The 22,123-nt window shown below is 38.4% G+C and overlaps 1 protein-coding gene across 4 annotated transcripts in view; it reads right to left on the reverse strand.

The window, feature by feature from the left end:
- bcl7a (BAF chromatin remodeling complex subunit BCL7A) overlaps positions 1–20,747 on the reverse strand; it is a 35,627-nt gene extending 14,880 nt beyond the window's left edge. Inside the window, exons 1-6 of one of the 4 annotated variants that reach the window (XM_063034590.1) lie at positions 20,596–20,709; positions 14,741–14,889; positions 13,471–13,552; positions 12,385–12,481; positions 5,701–5,922; positions 3,986–4,153 (exon numbers count right to left, since the gene is read on the reverse strand). In XM_063034590.1, coding sequence (XP_062890660.1) covers positions 3,986–4,153; positions 5,701–5,922; positions 12,385–12,400 — 406 coding nt within the window. In that variant the 5' untranslated portion in view covers positions 12,401–12,481; positions 13,471–13,552; positions 14,741–14,889; positions 20,596–20,709. Of the gene's footprint in view, positions 1–3,985; positions 4,154–5,700; positions 5,923–12,384; positions 12,482–13,470; positions 13,553–14,740; positions 14,890–20,595 lie in introns of all 4 variants that reach the window. The other 3 variants (XM_063034588.1, XM_063034587.1, XM_063034589.1) reach the window with 3 other exon arrangements.
- Between the last annotated feature and the right edge of the window lie 1,376 nt (positions 20,748–22,123).

The raw sequence follows: 22,123 nt of genomic DNA on the forward strand, positions 1-22,123 counted from the left end.
TTGTAAAAGACCATCTGGATGTTCCACATCCCTTCTGGGACAATGTCCTGCGGACAGATGAGACAAAAGTTGAACTTATTTTTTGGCAGAAATGCATGTTGCTATGTTTGCAGGGAAAAGGGCAGTGTACACCAACACCAAAATGTCATCCCAAGCATGGTGGAAGGTACATCATGGTTTGGGGTTGCATTGCTGCCTCAGAGCCTGGACAGCTTATAATCGAAGAGGAAACAATGAATTCAAAATTGTATCAAGGCGTTTTACAGGAGAATGTCAGAGCAGCGGTTTGTCACCTGAAGCTAACAGTTGGATGATGCAACAAGACAAAGATCCAAAACACAAGAGTAAATCAACAACAGAATGGTTTAAAAAGAAGAAAATGTGTTTTGGAATGGCTAAGTCAGAGTTCAGATCTTAATCCCAATTGAGATGCTGTGACATGACCTGGAGGGCCATTCATGCAAGGTATCCCAGAAATATCGATGAATTGAAACAGTTTTCTATGGAGGAATGGTCTAAAATTCCTCCTTGCCATTGTGCAAGTCTGATCAGCAGCTAAAGGAAACTTTTGGTAGAGGTTATTGCTGCTAAAGGAGATGTTCCCAATTAAATACAAGGGTTCACATACTTTCTCCAGCCTGGATTGTGAACAATTAAAAATATGTTCAATAAAGTCATGAAAAGTACAATAGTTTGTGTTACTAGTTTAGGCAGCTTGTGTTTGTCTTATTGTGACTCAGATGAAGATCAGACCACATTTTGAAGAATCAATGTAGAAAACCAGGTTATTGCAAAGTGTTCACAACTTTTTCTTGCAACTGTACATTTTGCATTAGCAACCCCAAGTGTGAGGAAAGCTCCTCCTGGCTTCCACGTCTTAGGAAAGGCAAACCCTACAACGCTACTCTATTGTTTGCTCACACAGACCAAGTTCACATTTGAATAATGAACATTTGGACACTTGACATTACTGACTGTACAACAACACAGGAATGCTTCCTTAAGAGGCAGAAAGGAGAGAAGATTGACGGAAAGTAAATTATTCAACTCTAATCAACATTCTCAAGTATGGCAAATCAAAGAACTCAGATTGCTGGCTTCATTTTAATTGACAAAACGGTAAAATATTGAAGTAGCTAGGGCAACACCAAACAAGATCACACTGCTGGACTTTTGGAAAGGTACCAAAATTAAAATTAGAGTGTTTACTTCCATAATCCCAAAAAATTAAGGACCATTTTAAAAAACTTTCAAAGCTAATCCCAAAAGGTGGCTTGACACTTTCATGTGGGTTAAACAAAGGAAATGAGTTTAAAATAACATACCAATCATTCAATACTGCTAAAGTTGAGTTTTTCCAATTCTCAGCTTTGCAGTTAGATAGCCTTTGTGGTAAAGAAAGAAACACACAAGTACACATACATGTACACGTACATACATAGAAACCTATCCCATCCCACAAAGCACACCTCTTATTGGTAGACATGGAGGAGCTTCCATGGTGCCTCTGAAGAAGTCTGCTACCCAGACGGTCCCGTCCTCCCAGATGAAGGACAGCTTGGAGGCAGGAAGGCATAGAAAAGGAGATTTCAAATTAAAACAATTACAGGAGAAAGTTATGTTCACCTATCTAGTTTAAATTAATACACAAGTTTCTGTTGGTCATGGCTTAAAGAATTCAAATCAAAATTTAATTTAAATAAAATGAGAATGCCATCCACTGAAAGGTGTGCAAATTCTGCTTCCCACCCCTCCCCAACCTCCATTCAAGTGATCTACCTCAGGGCAAAAACTATTACCAAGAGCCTACGAAGGCAAGCTAGTCATAACCCATGAGCAGACAAGACTTTACATTTATTTTTAAGTAACATGCTAAAGCAGTAAATGGCAGTTCTGGGTCTAAATGTTTCCACCGATTTGCATTAAATAGCCATCTGAGTGTTTCAAATAAAAGAAATTCATCTGGAAGACAATATCTTTCATCCCACTGCACACACTCTGAAAAAGCAAAGTTAACAGAGTAACCCTGGAAACTACAAAGTGTCTACACAGACTAGTTAGAAACTGATGAGTTAAGTCAATTCTCAAGTACATTTTATGTCGCTCATAAGGTTGTGATAGCATTACAAGTCTAACCATCGGAATAAATGCCCTTTTTATCCCCTTGCACTCTGCCTATTAGAGGTATAGTACTGAGAGGGACAAATATATATACACCAAATTATGTGGCAATTAATGACACTAGAGGCAGGTTAGTTTTCGTTTGAGCCTCAGTAATGGGATTAAAAGAAATAAAAGTCAGGAGAGCAGCATAATAGTTTAATGCAAGGCTGAATAGTTGAAAAGAAGAATGATCACCTGCAAGGCCACGTGATAGTGAGACTGAGGTTTGGACTTTTCCCAGAGAGGTCACTTTGCAAACTCCATTACTGCCAATTAGAGAGTAGACTGCTGACCTCCCTAGAGAACAGGTCACTTGGGTTCCTTTTGTGTATTATCAATTCAAAATCCATCCTGATCGCCTTCTAGAGATCACTCCACTGGCAAGACAGGAAATGAACTGTACAAAAGGGACATAAAAAGATCTCCAGCAGCAGTAATAACAAAGGCTTCTGAAGATAAACAGAGGAAAGGTTTTCTTTACTCACTCCTTTGATCTTAACTTTTACATATGCATATTACTTGCTTCTAGTTAAACACCATTTCAATTTGACCATCTAGACTACAGTTTAATAAACTTGTTTTACAACTGTTTATCTTCCACTGGAACACCACATATCAGCAACACAGCAGACACACAAGCATGTGTCCCAACACCTGCTGTGTAAATAATTAATTGTCCAAGTACACATTACTGAATATGAATAACCCAAACAGTTCCCAAATTCACTAACTGGCAATTTCTCATGGGAACTAATTATCCCACATCTAGTTTTGGTACTCGATTTAAAGTCAAAAGAATATTCTCAAAAACTTTTAATGCTCCAATAAGCCAAAATTCCAGGTTCAATGCCCATTGGATTTAAATTAACATTTTCACTGAGCAGCAACATTGCTGCAATTAGATTCAGCACGTTAGAAAACCAGAATGCAAATGAGTGTTCCTGCTTGTGAATCCAGTGGGTGAAAATGCATATGACTAACAGGTGAGCCCGGTGGCAATGTCCAGGGTTTAATCATTACCCACATTTCCACAACATGGTCACTTCGCTACACAAAGGAAGTGGAGAACTAAGGAGTTCACATGCAAATAAACAGCAATTGTCAGTCATTTCAAAAGAAGGGGAAAAAAATTGAAGGATAAATCAGTATAAAAATGCCTGATTACTGTTATTGTCTAATTCATATATAAAATCCATACCAAAGTTGAAGGGTGCTATACATGTTATAGATGTCAAACAATGTAGTAACAATGATCTAGTCAAATATTTTGGATGGATGATTTTATCAAATGCTCCTCCATGTTGTTTAAACAGAACAATACTAGAATCATGCAACTAAGTGGTTCTGAAGTATTGTGTCAAATATTTTACATGGACCCAAAACGTGCAACTCTTTACTATCCGCCAGTCTTGACAAGCTGCACTGTAAAAATCTGGTGCAAATTCATCTTATTAACAGTCATTTAACTACACTTTACATTACACCATTTACTTATTTTTTTCCAAAAATCCCAACTCAACTTAAATTTATCATCACTTCCCAAATCTATAACTTTTTTGGCATAATGTAATTTTGTAAACCTTCCACTCCAAGATAAATTTATTAAAAAAAACAATGCAATCCATTATCTTATAAACAAGAATGAGCAAGATGTCATACACAGAAGTTTATATTATCAACATATTTTGATTTTCCACCCAGGCATCAATGGGTTCAGTCAAGGTAATTATGAGCACTTATTCCACTGTAGATGAAATATTTCAAATGTATGTGATTGTTACTTAAGGTCTGGACCCATTCACCAATCATACTGCATGCTTACCATCAGAGCTGGGTTGTTCTTTGACTGGGGGATGAATTTCCTCCGTCCGGGTGTCAGAGCCATCTGCTTGAGTTACTAAGATCTGCTCTGGTGCAGGACTTGGGTTGCTGCTGTTCTCTTGCTTCATTGGAGAGGCATCTGCTATGGAACTCTGATTACTGTTCTCATCTAATTATTAAAAAAAATTCAAATAAACTATTTTACATAACTTAGTATATATAATATACTGCCTTTTGATGCTATTGATGGTTACATCCTCCTAATCTTCACTTTCATTGTAACATTAAAGATAATTGTCGATACCTTCAGATTCTTCATAGTTTCTAACTTGAGGTAGGGAAATTGTTTCATTTTCACCCCTGGCCATTTCTGACATCTCCACATCTGAATGCTTGAAACCACAGTAAGCAAAACTGTTCTAAATTGTCTTACTGCTTATTTCTCACCAGACATCGTGACAAAATTTATAGCTTTTTGAACACAAGCACACGCAACTAACACCATTTAAAAAGTTCACTACAAGCACGGTGCAGAATCTGACTGCCACACAAGTGCACACATCAGCCACTAGTTAGAAATTATTCAGCAACAGTCCCCTGTCCCAATTAAGCTGCATAGTGTCCCAAATAAACAAAGGGAATCCCACCCATTTTCTCTATTAGATTTTGCTCTAAGAGTTGGCCAATACAAGTGGCTAACCCGATTAACTGATAGCCCAAATAACCAGAATCCACTTATTGCAAATGACATGTTCCAAAATTACCTTTAACAGTCTAAAAAGAATGCAGGGAAAGAAAAGCTGGGCTAATATGGTTCTTGTAAAAGATTAAGTCTTTATCACTTTGCTGAAACACTAACGGTCTGAACAGACACATTCAAATAGTATGAAATTCTGATAATTTATCAAAGGACAGCAGCTTCACATTTTTTAGATGTGTAATCACTGGAACAAATGTGTAAGTTTTGATGACAAAAAATACATGCACATTGAGATGAGTACTTGGTATGCTCACACATAGTTTCTTTGGCTGCATGAAGTACAAGTGAACGTGCTTCACTTTACAAATTTATAAGACACTAAGACATAGATCATTCATGGTAGGCTTTGTAAAGATGTGGGTTGCAAATAGTTACTGCAGAAAAACAATTTATTTCCTATATATTAATGCTCTATAATCTGGTATTTTCAGGTTACTAGATATTGATACACACTTCTAAAACTGACCTTTCCCCACACCTATCCACATATTTCTATGATTGACTTAACATTAACACAGATAAGCATCTTTATCCCTATACCATTATAGTCTTTGCAACTGATAGACAGATAGATAGATATTCTTTATTTATCTCGAGGGAAATTTGGTTTTGTTGCAGCCGCACCAACCAAGAATAGAGCGTAAACATAGCAATACAAAAAACCCCAACAATAAAACAGCAAAATGCAAACTATGCCAGATGGAAAATAAGTCCAGCACCAGTCTATTTGGCTCAGGGTGTCTAACCCTCCATGGGAGAAGCTGCACGTTCGATGGCCACAGGCAGGAATGACCTCCCATGCTGCCAAGTGCTGTATCACAGTGGAATGTGGCCGAAATCCAACAGTAAAAAGTTCAATATCCAGTCTGCAAACATGTTCCTCGATCGTAATATACCCCGGATTGCACCATCCGTTGTTAACCAGATCAGTAAGCACCCAACTCCTTTACGCTTACCGCTCTCAGTGCACTTCCGGTCAGCCGGAACGGTATTACCCACTGAACTCCTCTTTCCTCGGCTTTGTAATCCCCCTCTGCATCCTCTGTGTGTTTTCCTCCGGATTTCAGCGGGGGTGTCCGCCGCTCTGTTCGCTAAGCCGGCCGGTATTTGCTGGTCCGTGGAATACACAATGCGACCTTGCTTCTGCCCCGCGTGTCGGGATGTAACCATTTCCAGCGCTAAAGAAAACCCAAATAAAACTCTCTCTACCAGCATGTTAGAGAGGGTGCAGCTTCGACGTGTTACCATGAGAAAAAAAATACAAAAAAAACGTAAATTAAAAAGTAAGAAGTAAGTAAGAATAGATCGGAATGGCTGTACCAGGCTGCATGCACGACCGGCGCATGCGCACTTGGGTATGGGCAAGAGTAAAACAAGGCATTATTATAAAGTACCTCTGGTACACAGTAAAACTAAAATAAGCCCACAGCTGGAAAATCTGCAGAAGCTAGTAATGCCTTGTATATCATGAGCAGTCAAATGCAGTACAAATTTTTCATATACTACTGAGCAGAATTCTATGCTGCAGTGTTCCTACAGGCAGGAATAGTCTAGTTAGCAGCTTAACAACCTGCAGATCCAAGCTAAATATAACATTGAGATAATAAAACACCTATTTGACCACCTCTACGGGAATTCAAACGATGCATTTTATTTAATGTTAAAAGTCAAAGTTGTGAGAAATTTTGGTAGAGAGACTAACTCCACAAAAATAGAATACTCAAATTAATTAAATTGAAAGAAAGACAAGAGACGTGTGATACATCATCTAAATTTGTAACATCCAATGTGGATCTTGTTTAACAATTTCCTACAGCAATCTCTCAAGGGATATGATAACAGCAGTTATTTTTACTGCTAAACTAGCAAACTATAGAAAAAAATACTGGAAACACTCATTTTGTCAGGCAGCTTCTGTGGAAAGAGAAACAGTTAATGTTTCAGACCAGCCAACATCCTGACGTTTTCTTTCAGATTTCCAGCATCTGCTGTTTTTCCCTTTGATTTTTCTTTGACCAGAAACTTAAAATCAGACCAGTACATTTGCAGAATGCAAATTCCTGGTTAAACATACTTAAGAAATAAAGGACAAAATTAGAATACTCAAGATTATTTGGCATCAGTAAGTGTAAGTGCTCAACCAGGAGGAGAATGCAGATAACTACCAGTTAAAGTAGAGGTAGATGAGTTGGTGGATGGAATGCTTGCTTCTCACTGCTACCATCAGGAAGTTGGTACAGGAGGCTAAGAACTCACCGGCAGGTTCAGGAACAGTTATTACCCTTCGACCATCAGGCTCTTGAACCAGAAGGGATAACTTCACTCGCCCATCACTGAACTGTTCCCACATCCTATGGATTCACTTTCAAGGACTCTTCATCTTATGCTCTCAATATTTATTGCTCATTTATTCTTATTACTACTTTTTCTCTGTATTTGCACAGTTTGTTGTCTTTCGTACACTGGTTGTCCGCAAGAAAATGAATCTCGGGGCTGTATATGGTGACAAATATGTACCTTAATAAAATTACTTTGAACTGTGAAAAATCTAATGTGGGTACTTGCACTGGAAAGGATGACTGTTTTTTAATTTATTTAGAGATACAGCATAGAACAGGCCCTACCAGCCTAAGGAGCCTCACCGTGTTGCAACCCATGCATTTAACACTAGCCTAATCATAGGACAATTTACAATGGCCAATTAACTTACTAATAGGTAAATCTTTGTACTGTGGGTGGAAACCGGAGCACCTGGAGGAAACCCACGTAGTTCATGGGGAGAAATTACAACTCCTTACAGATGGTGATGAATCAGCATATAGGAGGGAGATTGAAAATATGGCTGAGTAGTGCCACAACAACCTCTTCCTCAATGTCAACAAGACCAAGGAGCTGATTATTGACTTCATGAGGAAGAAACCAGAAGACCATGAGCCAGTCCTCATCAGGAGATCAAAGGTAGAGAGGGTCAGCAAATTTAAATTCTGCAGTTTGATCATTTCAGAGGATCTATCCTGGGTCCCACACACAAGTGCAATTCAGAAAAAAGCACAGCAGTGCCTCCCTTTCCTTATGAGTTTGCAAAGATTTGGCATGACATCTAAAACTTTGACAAACTTCTATAGATATGTGGTGGAGTATATTGACTGGCTGCATCACAGCCTGGTAATGAAATACCAATCCCCTTGAACAGAAAATCCTACAGAAAGTAGTGGATACGGCCCTCCCCACCTTTGAGCACATCTACATGGAAGCATTGTCGCAGGAAAGCAGCATCCATCATCAGGGACCCCCACAACCCAATCAAGCTCTCTCCTCACTGCTGCCATCAGGAAGGTAGTACAGAAGCCTCAGGACTCACACCACCAGGTTCAGGATCAGTTATTATCCTTCAACCACCATATGTACTCCAGAACACCCCGAGATGTAATAGTGTTGCACTAACCGCTAGGCTACCATGGCAACCTAAGGCAGCCAAGTAGTCTGATGTTGATGGGGAACCTTGTCAAATGCTTCACTAAAAATCATATACACCCCATCCACTGCTGTGCCTTCAATATGTTCTGTCACTTCCTGAAATAATTAACTCAAGGGAGGCATGAGCTGTCCCTCACAAAGCCATGCTGACTATCCCTAATCAGACTATGCTTCTTCAAATGCTCATAAATCCTGCCTCCAAGAATCCTCACCAGTAGTTTTCCCACTAGTGATGCAAGACACACTGGTCTATACCCAGGGTTATCCCTATTACCTTTCTTGAACAAAGCAATGCCATTTGCCATCCTCCAATCTCCTGATACTATCCCTGTGGCCAGTGAGGACGCAAACATCTCAGCCAAAGGAACAGCAATCTCTTTCTTCACTTCCCATAGTAACCCAAGATATATTCTGTTCTGCCCCAGGACCCTTTCTATCTTAATGTATTTCAAAATTTCCAACACACCTTTCTTAACATCGACATGTTCCAGCATTATTACTTTTGTAAATCTCTGAATGGCTTCCTGAAGATCAATAATGTACTTACTATGATACATGTAATCACTCCTTATGTTTTTTCTAAGAATAACCATCCTGCTTCCGCATTCCATTTTCCTTGAAATAAATATGAGCTTTCCCAATTACTTTCTGCAACTGCATTTCAGCCTCTCTGCACCTGCAAATCATGCATTAGAAGAGGCAGATGTCTCCATAAATGCTTCTATTACTTCTGCCAAAATGCACAATTTCACTACTTCCTACATCACACTTCATTTACCAGATCTTTGCCCACTCAGTCGAAATCTGTTACATCATTATGTCCACTTCACGTATTCAGCAAGCATGCCTTTCATCCCTTCATCAAATTCATTTACAAACTGAAAAATGCCAAACAAGAGTTTTCTGTTAACCAGGGAGTTTTCTATCTACCCCCAATATACCACCTCCAACATCATGGACTTGTATTTTCTACAAAAACTTTCTTATATAGACATTACAAAAAGTTGAATGTGAGGTTCCTGTGCTATTACCCATTCTATGATGCCTGCTTCATACATGATAAGTGCTCTCACAGACCAAGATCATTTCTATAGGTCAAGATTTACTGGATGGTTGCAGAAGACCTTTCTTTATGATTAGCAATATTATCCTAACAGGAGAAAGCATTAGATTGGCAGAAGCGTCAATTTTCTTCAGTGCAAAACTCACAATGAAATTTGTTAAGCATTTAAATTACAGACAAATGTTCAGAAATAGCTCCTTGCTGTTTCAATTAATTTCCCTGAAACATCAAAATTCTGATCATTTTCAGAAATAATAAAAATTCTATGAGATCACCAGTTTGATGACACACCTTAACAAAATGGCTACGCTAGCTAAATAAAACATACCATGATGAAAATCAGTAGGAAAACTATGAAAATCATAGTGTTCTAAGACAAGAACTGGATAAAGTGGGACTTTTCCTCCAAGTTGGACTAAATTGAATGAACCCAGGACTAGTGCCTCAATGAGTCAAATAACTAGGGCTCTAGTTAACTGGTAGGGCTCTAATGAGAGGAGATATAGAAAAAAGTTAAAGGATTGTAGTGCAAAGTGGGGAAAATGGGTAATTGTATCTGTATTATGTAGGAAAAGACAGAGAATACAAATACAAGAGTTTACCTCCAATTACAACCAGAGTAGCATAAGAGAGGCAACTAAATGAGGCTCATTATCTAAAAGCATACAATATTTTTAAAAAAAGAAATTAAATGGCATAAACAGAAGTGTATGATATGGAAACAAAAGATGTGGCTACAATAAAATAGTTGGATATTCCAGAATAATTCAAGAGAGGTTAGTAAAATAAAAATGATGGGGGGGGGCCCTAATAATAAAAAATGGATAATCCAATGGAGTGAAACAGCAATGGGCAGAAAAACCTGGGAGATTTTTAGGCTCCAAACAGTAATGCAGGGCTTAGAGTCACAAGTTACAAGTACAAAACAACATATATGCAGGATCTTTAAGTAGAATGGGCAAACTAAGTTGTGAGTAATAATGAAGAGGACAAATTGAGTACAAGAGACATTTTATTACAGTTTGTTAAAGAATCAACAAGGGACAGCACTATGTTTCCAGCTGTTTTCTATGTCTGTATCAGTGATTTACTTTGAGCAATAGAAGCATGATATATAGCGTTTGGAAGTGATATTTTTTCCTTTATGAAACCAGATATTTAAGTCAAAACAAAGCAAATGGCAGCAAGTTAAAACATTGTGTCTTCCTTCATAATAAAACCTACTGAATATAAGAAAGGACAACAATCCAGAATAAGGCCTTCAGAGAAATTAACAATAGTTTAAAGAAAATGTACGAAGTGTATTAATGAAAGTCAATAAATCTCTGGATCTGATGATCTAAATCCCACATTTTAGAGGCAGCAGCTGCCCATGTCATCATTCAAAATTCCATTACAGAGCAGCTCTCTCAAATAACAAGGCAATAAATATTACCCCATTATATGAGGGGGCAGAGAAAACAAGCAAGTATAAATCCAATAGTCCAAGATTAGCAGACAGAAAACTTGAAACATCTTATTAAAGAAATGGTATCAGGATATTTGGAAAATAAGTATGTTTGGTAGAGTCAACATGAATGGGGGGGGTGGGGGGGGCGGGGAAATCACATTTGACAATGCTGGTTTTTTTACATGATAACCAGCAAAATGGATTAAAAGGAAACCAATGGAAGTATCTGAATTTTCAGAAGTCCTTCAGTAAGTTATAAAGAATTATTAGGTCACTAAAATTTGGATAATACGCTGGTGCAGATTAAAGGCTGATTCATACTTGTGCGTACTAGCTTACGCCACAGCCAACGCAAGTGGGCTACGCCATTGTGAGCACTTATACTTGTGTGTTGGTGTGCTCTGCAATTCACCACCAAAACGCTAGTTGGCGGTGGGGTTTCTTCAAACAATGGCGACTGAAACTGAAGGAGGGTGAATTTTCTGTGCTTGTCTGGCTACTGAGAGACATGGGCCAGGAAATGCATTTCAAATATTTTCGGATGTCTGCAGGTAGATTTGACGATTTGGTTCATCATCTCCAACCATTTATTTTGCATCAGTGTACGCACAGTATATTCAGAGACTGGCAATTACCATTTGAGTTTTAGCTTCAGGTGGAAGTCAACAGGCTGTAGCAGCTAGGTACAAACTGGCATCAAGCACAGGGTCCTCCATAATTTCGGAGGTCTGTAAAGCTTTATGGAAAGCATTGCAGCCAGAGTTCCTTCCCTGTCCTTCAGTCGCCCAATAGCAAGCTATTGCAGCATATGAGGAAATGCGACGCTACCAAGCGGACCAATCACAGTTGTTGCAGTCTGCGACGCTGCAACACGTAGTTACATTTTGGGAGAGGCGCGCGTAGGCTACGGCATAGGGTTGGCATACAGTACAGCATAGGGTACGCTGCTATGCCGTACCTAAAGCGTACATTTGACGCACAAGTATAAATCAGCCTTAAGGCCAGCCAACAAACAACTTTAGGGGTAAACAAGAGAAAATCTGCAGATGCTGGAAATCCAAGCCACACACATAAAATGCTGGAGGAACTCAGCAGGCCAAGCAGCATCTATGGAAAAGAGAACAGTCGATGTTTTGGGCCGAGACCCTTCAAGCAGGAGTTAACAGGAAGTTTAGGAGACACTGTAGAATCAATGCAGCTTACAGTTTATATCAATGATATCTATGGGGTGTCTATAAGCAATAGTGACTCAATGGGCTGCAAGGATGCGAAATATTTCAGGATGATGCACATTGGCCAGGTAAATAGTCAAGCACAAGGGAGATGGAAACAATATGGAAAGCATGAAGGCATTCATAAAATGGAAATGCAGGACATTTCAAAATGATGAAAATATGAAAGATGTTGATGTTGTGAGAGTTCCAGGTGTCCATTCGCATTAATCACTGCAAGTTATCATGCATGTACAGAAAGCAATTAGGGAATATTAAAAGAATCAAGGGAGATGGTGCTGCTGCAGGAAGGCTCTGAAGTAAGATTAGTCAAAAGCTTATTGGGTGGCAGAATAATACAAAGGACAAACGGCTACTTCTGTTTCTCAAGTCATCATTTTTATCATTTTAAATTTACCAAAATCATAAATATACGTACCTTGAATATCCATCATGCCTGGTGAGGAGCTATTTTCTGGAGTCGTCACTTCAGACCCACATTTGTCATCTTTCCCCTTCTTTTTATTTTTGTTTTTCTGGACCAAAGTAAATATTTTGAATTTTGTATCCAATTTTATAACATTTCTAAATTAAACTTTGATTATAATGCACTGGCTATTGACAAATCTCCTCTAATTTTGAGTGATTTTGTATCAACATTATGAAACACAAATATGACTGGTGCTAAGTGCTGAAAAAGGTGAAGATAAGAACATTCATTAGCCAGAAAGTGCTCCCATTACTCAACCATCATTATTTAATCGAATGCTGTCTTTCAATCTAAAAGTGACAACCTGCAAATCTCCCATATTAATTTGCAACCTGAGCTACAATTTACTTAATTCTCTTTACTCATACTCATTCGATAGCTGGGCTCTCAAACTCACCATCCCAATTTCACTTTGATAGCTTTCCTTTGAGTCAACTTCCACGCATGTGACTTTATCAATTAATTGATACATCATATTCATTAAACTATAGACAATAATTTTGAATATACTCTCGCTTCTTTGCTGAACATCTCACCGATTATTCTTTCCTCAAGAACCCCACAGTACAAGTGCAAGTATCCAAATTTCTAAATGGGATCTGGCAGGAACAAACACGTGTAATGTCAGTCTTGTATTAAGATTCATACATTTTGCTCGAAGTATGTTCTGAACATTTCAGATTTCATTATAAAACTTCACCTTCCCACAGTCACGAAATTCTCAGTTTTGTTTTAGCACATGGGGTGGGAATACTGAAAATTATGATAACATGCTAGCATTCAGTCACCCAGGAGTTCCATAAATCTTAATGAGAAAATGCATTTTCTCAAATTTTCTGGATTCTTCCTCATCATATATATGAAAACTCTTATCAGAATTACATTTTCAACTACTGTTACACAAAGCAGCACCTTTGTGAATGGACATACAAAGCTGTCATGGCAATTCAATTTATATTAACTATTTAAAATTAAATGCTCCTCTACTCTCCAATCCCTTTGTCTTGGACAAAGTCAACTTTGTCTTGGACTTACATCGTCAACTTTGGGTTCTGTTACGGGTACCCATTTGTAGATCCGTAGTGATGTGTCCCCAACAGTCACCCACTTCTTCTCCCTGTTTCAGGAAATTAACAGATTGAAAATACAAATAGGAAACATTTTCACTTTTGTGCTGATTTTACAAAATTATAAAGAATTGCAGCTATTCAATCCAAGTTGCCTTTAAAAATGAAAATGGTTTTGATAATATATACAGAACTGCTAATGCAACAGATGCTTTAAACTTCAAGAAAGATTAACAGAATCAAAACAATGAAAGAATCCAGAAAATTTTATATTAGACTTTAAATTAAGGTACATCAGCAATGTGGTCCTTATCCAATCCATTAATAACAGATAAAACCAATCCAAATGAGGTTGGCAGTCTCACTGACATTTGATGAACCCTGTCATCGTCTGGTTTGAAAAAAGTGACTATAATTACATGTCAAATGTCTGAACATCTCCAAAGCACTCCAGACTGTCCAAGGTAAAACTGGTTTAAATCACTTCTAAAATAAAAACTTTTACATTTAGAAGTCAATTGCCCGTGACTATCTTACTACTTTCCTTTTACTGTAGCAGCTGCAATTGGAAATACCGCTCAACTAGGAATGAGGTCAAAAAGAAAGCGAACAGAACTGCTTGGCAGCAATGGCCAGTTCTAATTCAAGGTGATTCACCTATAAATGCTAAGTTTGACTCTACAGAGATGTTAGCCAATCCACCAAATATTACAAGCACTCCCTTTGGCAGAAGATCTTCTGCAACAGCTATGCCTTGCATCTCAGTTCCAGTATTTTATCTTTCTCCAACTGTCGTCCTTCATTTTTCTTTAAATTCAAGGCATACTAGTTATGATTAACTTGCATCTCAGACTGTACAAAAAGCAATGACATCTTGTGGACAGTCTTTGTTTCCATTCTTTTAGTTTTCACGATCTCTCCTTGTGAGATAATTATGGCATTTTCTCAGTTCTGAGGAAGAGACAATAACTGGAAACATTAACTGTTTCTCTTTAATGACATAGGACACCTGATCTGCTAAATATTCTCTGCATTTTATTTTTAACATCTAACTACACATCCATCATTTACTTTCATCTTTGGATCATTGTTTTACTTAAAGATGAGTACATTTTTCTCTACTCCATATAACACAAAAAAAATAGGGCATTCAGACCGTTTTACCTGCACGACTATTCAATAAGATTAATGACCAAGCCTTTCAGCCCCCTTGGACAGAGTTTCAAAGATCCACTAACCTCTGGGGGTCTTCTCAAATCTGTCCCCTAATTTTTTAGGCCAATCCTGGTTTAGACATCAACCAAAGGAATCAGACAAGAGATTCTGCAGATGCTGGGAATCTTGAACAACACAAAATGCTGGAGGAACTCAGCAGGTCAGGCAGCATCTAAGGAAGGAAATAGATAGTCGACGTTTTGCGCTAAGACCCTTCATCAGGACTTATTCTTCTGTTTATCTAATCAAGCCACTAAAAAAACTGTACATCGATAAGATTACCCTCATTCTTCTATGCAAGAGTAAAGCACTCTGCTCAACCTTTCCACACAGGTAAATTTGCCATCCCATTAGTTTCTTAATATATTCAATGATATATTGGATAACCTTCCATTGTCCTCAAGTTCCGACTAAAACTCTGTCACATATTTAGTTTCATTATCACTTGTCATGGCAATTTCATTTTCAAACATCCCATAGTACATGGGCCCTTTATTTCTATTCCCTTGTCCCATATTACTTTAGTCAATGCACCTTGTCTCTTTACCTTGAAATCTACGTGCAGGTCCTAAATAAAGCTGCAGAAATTAAAGCTTTTGCAGCAATATATCTATGCATGTCATTTAAAAGCAAAATCCAGATAAATACACTAGACCTCAAAATCCAATAGTAAAATTAATTAATTCAAACTCAACCACTGTATATGATTTAAATGTACAATTAATTCTGCCTTTAAGGCATTAAATGTATCAGCACCATGATAGACCCTCGATAACACAAAACACAAAAAGTACTATTGTCATATGTTCCTAATAACCAGTACATTCATTCCAAGTACAACTTCGAGGATACTGTTATACTATACTACATATAGCAATACTTAAAAAAGAAGATTTGAACCCGTGCATGCAACAACAGGCAGCTTACTGCCAAGTGTTAGGCATTAAATTATTAACAAGAGAAAATCTGCAGGTGCTGTAAACTAAAGCAATACATATACTATGCTGGAGAACTCAGCAGGCCAGGTACCATCTAATGGAAAAGAGTAAACAGTTGACATTTCAAGCCGAGACCCTTCATTATAACAGTCCCGATGAAGGGTCTCGGCCCGGAACATTGACTGTTTACACTTTTCCGTAGAAGCTGCCTGGCCTGCTGAGTTACTCCAGCAGTTTGTGTGTGTTGCTTAAATTATTATTAGAGCTTATAGTCCCTTCTACTATTAATTGGCACCAATTTAACAAAGCCTTGGGAGATTCAGATCCCTGTCCATTTGCTTTTTACTAATTTGTAAAAACCCCAAATTCACTCCAAGTGATTTCATGTCAATTAAGCTAAGCACTTTTCAAACAGGGAAGCCACAAATGGTTTCAAGCCAAAATGTCGACTGTCCATTTCCCTCCAGAGATGCTGCCTGAACCAGCATCTTGATGTAGCCCATGAAGGTATAAATAATGACAACGCAGGGAAATATGGGAAACATTGGTACTTTCTGGGCCAAAGAGAATGCAAATACCATGCTGATCCAGAATACACAAACTTACATTTTTGAAAATGTTACATCTACTTGCTTAATTTTGCCATTTTCCTACTCTGCTACTCATGTCTAGCAACTTATCCTGCTTTCAGATTCAGTACTGCTGCCTTCTAGCATAAAAGTGCCAACCAGCAACAACCAAATTCTTAATGCATCTCTGCTCTGACAAAAGATCGCAACACAACAAAGAACATTAACCATTTCTTAGCTGAAAAAAATCAAATTATGTATCCAGTTAGCCTTGTAATTAGGAATATCAGCTCAACATTTAGATGTTTTTCCCCAATCCTTAAAAATGCCAGTTTGAGCTCGAGAAATAGTTTAGGAATAATAACTGAAATGAATTTAATACTGTTCTGAAAAGTTCATTTACAATTAAATGCGGAATAGTTCACTATAATCAATCACAAATGCAGTGTGACCACATAAAGTGAAACCATGCTAGGGAAGGTTTCACTCAGTTTAGGTTAGTAAACTTGATCAGTTAAGAAAGAGCTTCGAGGAATTCATCACTTATTTCACAAACTCGATGCAATAGACTACATAAGTGTACCCTGTGCACTTTGATATGCTAGAACAAACTGACAACAGCCAATGGAAAAGCATGTTCAGACCAAAAATTAAGAGGTGCATAGACTCATTGAAACAATGAGGAAGTAAACTTATGGAGGAACTCAAAGACAAGCTCATGCCTGCTTCCCTTAAGGCTTTGCACATATACAAAGGCTGTTCAGTAAGCAAGGTCACATGCAATGGTTCTGAATGACAATTCTCAGGTGGCAGAAGGAATATAACCTAGATATGCCTTGAAATCGACTAAAGATAGAAGTCAAAAAGATATGAATGAAGATTTCACCAACATAAAACTGGAGGAAGACAGGGAAATAGCAAGAGGTAGTCTTAGTAACTATGTAGAAATGCAGCCGTATCTTGGACTCAAATACAATACCAAGATGAGAGGAACCGCTAGGTTGCAGATACTCCAGGGAGGAAAACAGAACAGAGCTTGCTCTGCCTAATGTTTATCTCAAGAACATTAACATTCCTCCATCATATTTTCCTTTGTGGGTTAATCATAGTGCCAAGGGGTATAGTTTCAGAGTAAGTAGAATCAGTCATTCAAGACCAAGGAGGAATATATTCTCTCAAAGGGCTTGCAATTATTTAGAATTCTCTAGCACATATAGCTATGGAGGCTAAATCTCTGACTAGATTCAAGGCTAAGAGATATATTTTTGGACTACTTGGAAGAAAAAGGTTATGGATAAATGGCAGAAAAGTGGAGTTGAAGCCAAGATTAGATTAGCTATGATCTTACTGAACAGCAGAGCAGATGCAATGCTTTATATGGATACCACTATTCACATTTCTTGTATTTAAGATATTATTTCAAAATTGTAAATAATTCTATTTGCTCAAGACTACAGCTGATATTCAAGCCATTTTAAATCCTATACTGCTGATAGGCTAACAAAGTATAGGATAGAGGGGCCAAAGTAGACTTTAAACCATACAACGTAGAGGAAAAAGGACATCTCTAGGTTTTAAAATCCAAAAATATTTATAAGAATAATGATAAACAGTTTCTAGGTTTGAGGTCCCAGGAATGAAAAAAAGAAAAACAATGAAAACTACACCATAGTGGCATGAACCAACAGAATTGAGACTTTTAAGATGATATTAATTTTGGGTGATAAGCTTACTGAAGTCAGTCAGAAAGAGGGTTGAATAAACTTGAGAACAACAGGGTATAATGTTCCTAAATGCATTCAATCCATATAATAACTTAATGGAGCTCACTTTAGGACCAATAGGGAATTCATATGATGTTAATATACTAGTTAAATTAATGCAGTAACATTTAAAAAGCCAAGCTTGTGTGTTTTTTTAAATGTGAAAAATCTTTGACTTCTGAAAATTCATCTCCACTACCATTAGAAGGTGCAGAGATGAAGTGAAGTGAAAGAATAATTTAACCCAGAAACTGCAGGTTTTATTGATTTTCAAAAAGCACGCAAATTAATTTGCATTGTATTCTAACTCAAGTACAACCAAATTGCAGTAATTGTTTGCAACATAGGTGTTCCTTAGCTGTAAAGGAAATGCAAAACCATGATACTGCATTACCCATGACAGAAAATTGTCAGCACAACATAATCACTAAGTTTTATAACATTTGTAATAGAAAAGTAAAAATCTTAACAGGAAACATACTACACTGTAAGTCCAAATTACAATATTAGCCTTCACTGAAATCAAAGAATCAAGAAACTCCCTTACAAAAAGATATCTAATGTGAGTTTTATGGAACTCAATTGCTATAGGCTCATAAATCATTAACTTCAAGAAAATGAACACTACAAACAAATCGAGAGAGATGGACACTCCACACCAATGCACCTACTAAAGTTTAACCAACATGGTGTTTGTTTCTGATGCTGTAAAAAAATGTTACCAACTAACAACACATTGTCCTTTCCACTTTCCAACAAACTGCAATTTTGCACTGAAGTTAGCTACAATCCCAGCTGGTATTAAAAATCTATTTCAAGTTGCACAATTTTTCAAGTTAAATAGGAAAATACTACAATGGATCAATCCACTGGCCAAAAATGGCACTGAACCACAGACTTGAAACATCACATTTAGTCTGTGTACTGTCTAATCTCAGACAGGGATTAACTGTTTGGTCCACCCAGGGAGAGGATAAAAAGAACAACTACTGCCATTGGCAAAGGCCATTCAGTATCCAATACTAAAAAAAGCATGATGGAAATATGTTGAGTAGTATCATACTTGGCATTATGCATTTCTTCCATAAGTACACTGACAACATGGAGTTTACTTTTAAACAATTAAAACAATACCTTCAATAAAATCTTGAGGGGTATTTGAAAAGATAACTTAAGGCTTTTTAAAATGTCATACCAATTTAGATTATGGGAATATTTAATATAGAACTCTATGCTGTGTCAGCCTTAGCCCAATTGCTACACTTTAGAAGATGTCTCAATCATAACAAGGAAGGAAATCTAGTTCTGGGTAGACAGTTTCCACAGAACTGTTTTAAAGATGGAAGTTATCCCAAGAATTTTGCCCAATATTTATGAAACTACCTTTAAAAAGTACTATAATGCTACTGTAAGTGGGGAGTTTGCTAAAGGCAAATTCCACAGTAGCTATATCAGAAATACTTAAAAAGCTAAAATATACATTAAGTATAACGTTGTGAAAGGAATAAACAAATGAAGTCTTTATTACACAAGCATCTGTCTCTTAAAACTGTCAAACATTTCTGCAATTAACTTTGAAGTACAAAATGCCTATCAAAATTAAAGGAGACCGACAAACTGAACAATGAAGTGGATAATCTGTGTAAGAGGTCACTCCAGGACATTAAGATTAGCAATGTGAGTGGAACACGTGAATTTATGTTTATTATTTACAAGTTACTGAAAATACTACAACGAATTATCTGCATTCAGAGTCCGCAAGGGGTTTTAAATATTAAACTTATCAAGTCTGTGTCATGTCTAATTTTGTTCAAAGTTAAAAGAAAAGAATACACAGGACAAAGTCATACAAGAAAAACATTTTTATTCGTGATTATTCAATCCATTAAAATATATTTCCCAATTAATGCAATTATTTGTATTCTTCAGATCATGGGAACCCAAGATATTTAATAAGTATATGATTTTCCAGTCATTCCTAAGATTGCAAAGTATATTTGGTTTTGCATTCGGAAGATTGTGATCTGGCTGCAATTGCCATCCCCCACACTTCCTCCTACTTTCCTGCCCTCGCCCGCCACTGAAGTGCGCTCCAAAGCGCTAAATTTAAAAACCCTGACAGCAATAATAATAATAATAGAGCAGTAAGAGGACAGGAGAGCGCCGTCGGTCGAGTTGAGCCGGCTCGGGGGGCCCGGCAGCCGTACAAAGGACGCCGTCCGCCCACCGCCCGCCCGCCGCCGGCCGGCACCGACCCGCACACAAAGCAGCGAGCGCGGCTTCATGTGACTGCAGCGAAATGGATTCTGGGTTCCACCGCTCTCCATCGCCGTGGGGGCTTCACAGTCCCTTTCGCCAAGGAATTTAAAACTCGGCGAGCGCCGCCGTCCGGTTCCGGGGCGCCTGGAAAGCCACGAAGCCGGGACGAGGGACGAGGGACGAGGGACGCGGGACAGAGTATGCCCCTTTACAACCGGACTTGCGCTCCAACCCAAGCCATTCTCTCACATCTCCCTCCCCCCCCCCCCCATCCTTCTCCGCCGACACGGAGAGAGCAAGGGACACGCCAGCCTTTTAAATCCGTTTTTTTTGGTTGTTTCCCCCTTACCATTTCCGTACTTTTTCGATAGCTGCCATGACCCGTTTGATGTCATCCTTCGCCCTACTCCTGGTCTCGGCCCGCACCGACCTGCCCGACATGCTGAACTGCAAAGAGGCGCCGGCACAAAGCAGCGAGCGAACGAACCTCTCCCCGCTCGAGAGCGCAACGCGCCTGCGCACTGCCCTCTTTGTCAGCGCTTGAGGAAGGAGCGAGCCGCGTGAACAAAGGCAGCACCTATCGCGAGATCAGCTTTCCGAAGCCCCGTCTCATACGGGGGAGGTGGGGGGGTGGGAGAGAAAAAAACTTATTTTGAAACTTTATAAGTTTGTGCGGTTGGTAGTTGCACTGCTCTGACCGCAGGCTCGTGATCATTAAATGCAAAGGATGTTTTGTACGCTTGCAGGTTTATTTAAGCAATCAATCCGCAGCGTGGTTCAGGTAATGTCAAGCGCAGACCAATCGAAGTATTTGGATTTGCTCAGGAGGAACGTGTGTTGAGAAATCAACTAAATATAAATCTTAATAAAGTTACGATTTTAAAATATTTTAATTAAAACAAATTAAGAGCCATGAGCTCTCACAATCAGCACAAACGCTTTTAGAGTTTGCAGGGTCAATTGGAGGGCATTTAATTTTCAGAGGACAACCAGTTCTTCCTGCACAACCAGGAAATCGACGAGCATCAAGCGGCAAACTGACAATATAAGGAAGCCTTTGTTATTTATTTGGCATAGCCTGCACCTTGTCTCTGCATCCCATGAGACAAGATACTGGCTACCCCCACTTCATCGACCATACCAACATTCAGCCCCACTGTATGACAATGAGATAAAAGCAGAAAGTGCTAAAATCACACAGTAGTTTAGGCAGCATCTGTGAAAAGAGAAATGGTGAATCTTCCTCAGGTCGAAGACCTTTCTTTTCAACTGGGAGAGCAAGCAAACAAGTTAGTTTACAGTGGCAATGAGAAAATCTACAGAAGGGTGAGGCTGTAGTGATATGTTCTGTCTGGTCACATTGCAGACTTCCAGATAAAACAGCAAATTCGAGAATTTTAGGTATCTCACTTTCTCTTATTTATATCAGAATGGGCTGGTTCTGATGTGGGTTAATCTGGTCTTTTGTGTAATATTGCCTCATCTGCTGCATCTTTCCCTGATCTGTATTTCACAGCAATCATCTGTTTATTGTTTCCACTCTTTTGACTTCTCTTATCAATATGTTGGCAGATAGCCTCAACAACATTTTATCACATGGTTACTGTAGCCCCGCCCTATTGGAGTTTACTTTATCCTATCCATTCCCTGTCCATCTTCTCCACAACCCATTTCCAGTTGCTTTGAATGGTCTTCAGCCAAAACATTCACTCCATAGGCATTGTTTGATCTGCTTATAGTTTATCAGCATTTTCTGTTTTTACTTCAGATTTCCAGAGTTTTTTGATATTCCTTTGTATTATATTGAGTCCTGAATTATTCATTTGTGACAGGTCTCCTGTCTTCCTTCACTTCTTTACTTGACCTGAAATGTTAAG

Source organism: Mobula hypostoma, chromosome 27, assembly GCF_963921235.1.
Source record: "Mobula hypostoma chromosome 27, sMobHyp1.1, whole genome shotgun sequence".
In the NCBI taxonomy this organism is placed as follows: Eukaryota; Metazoa; Chordata; class Chondrichthyes; order Myliobatiformes; family Myliobatidae; genus Mobula; species Mobula hypostoma.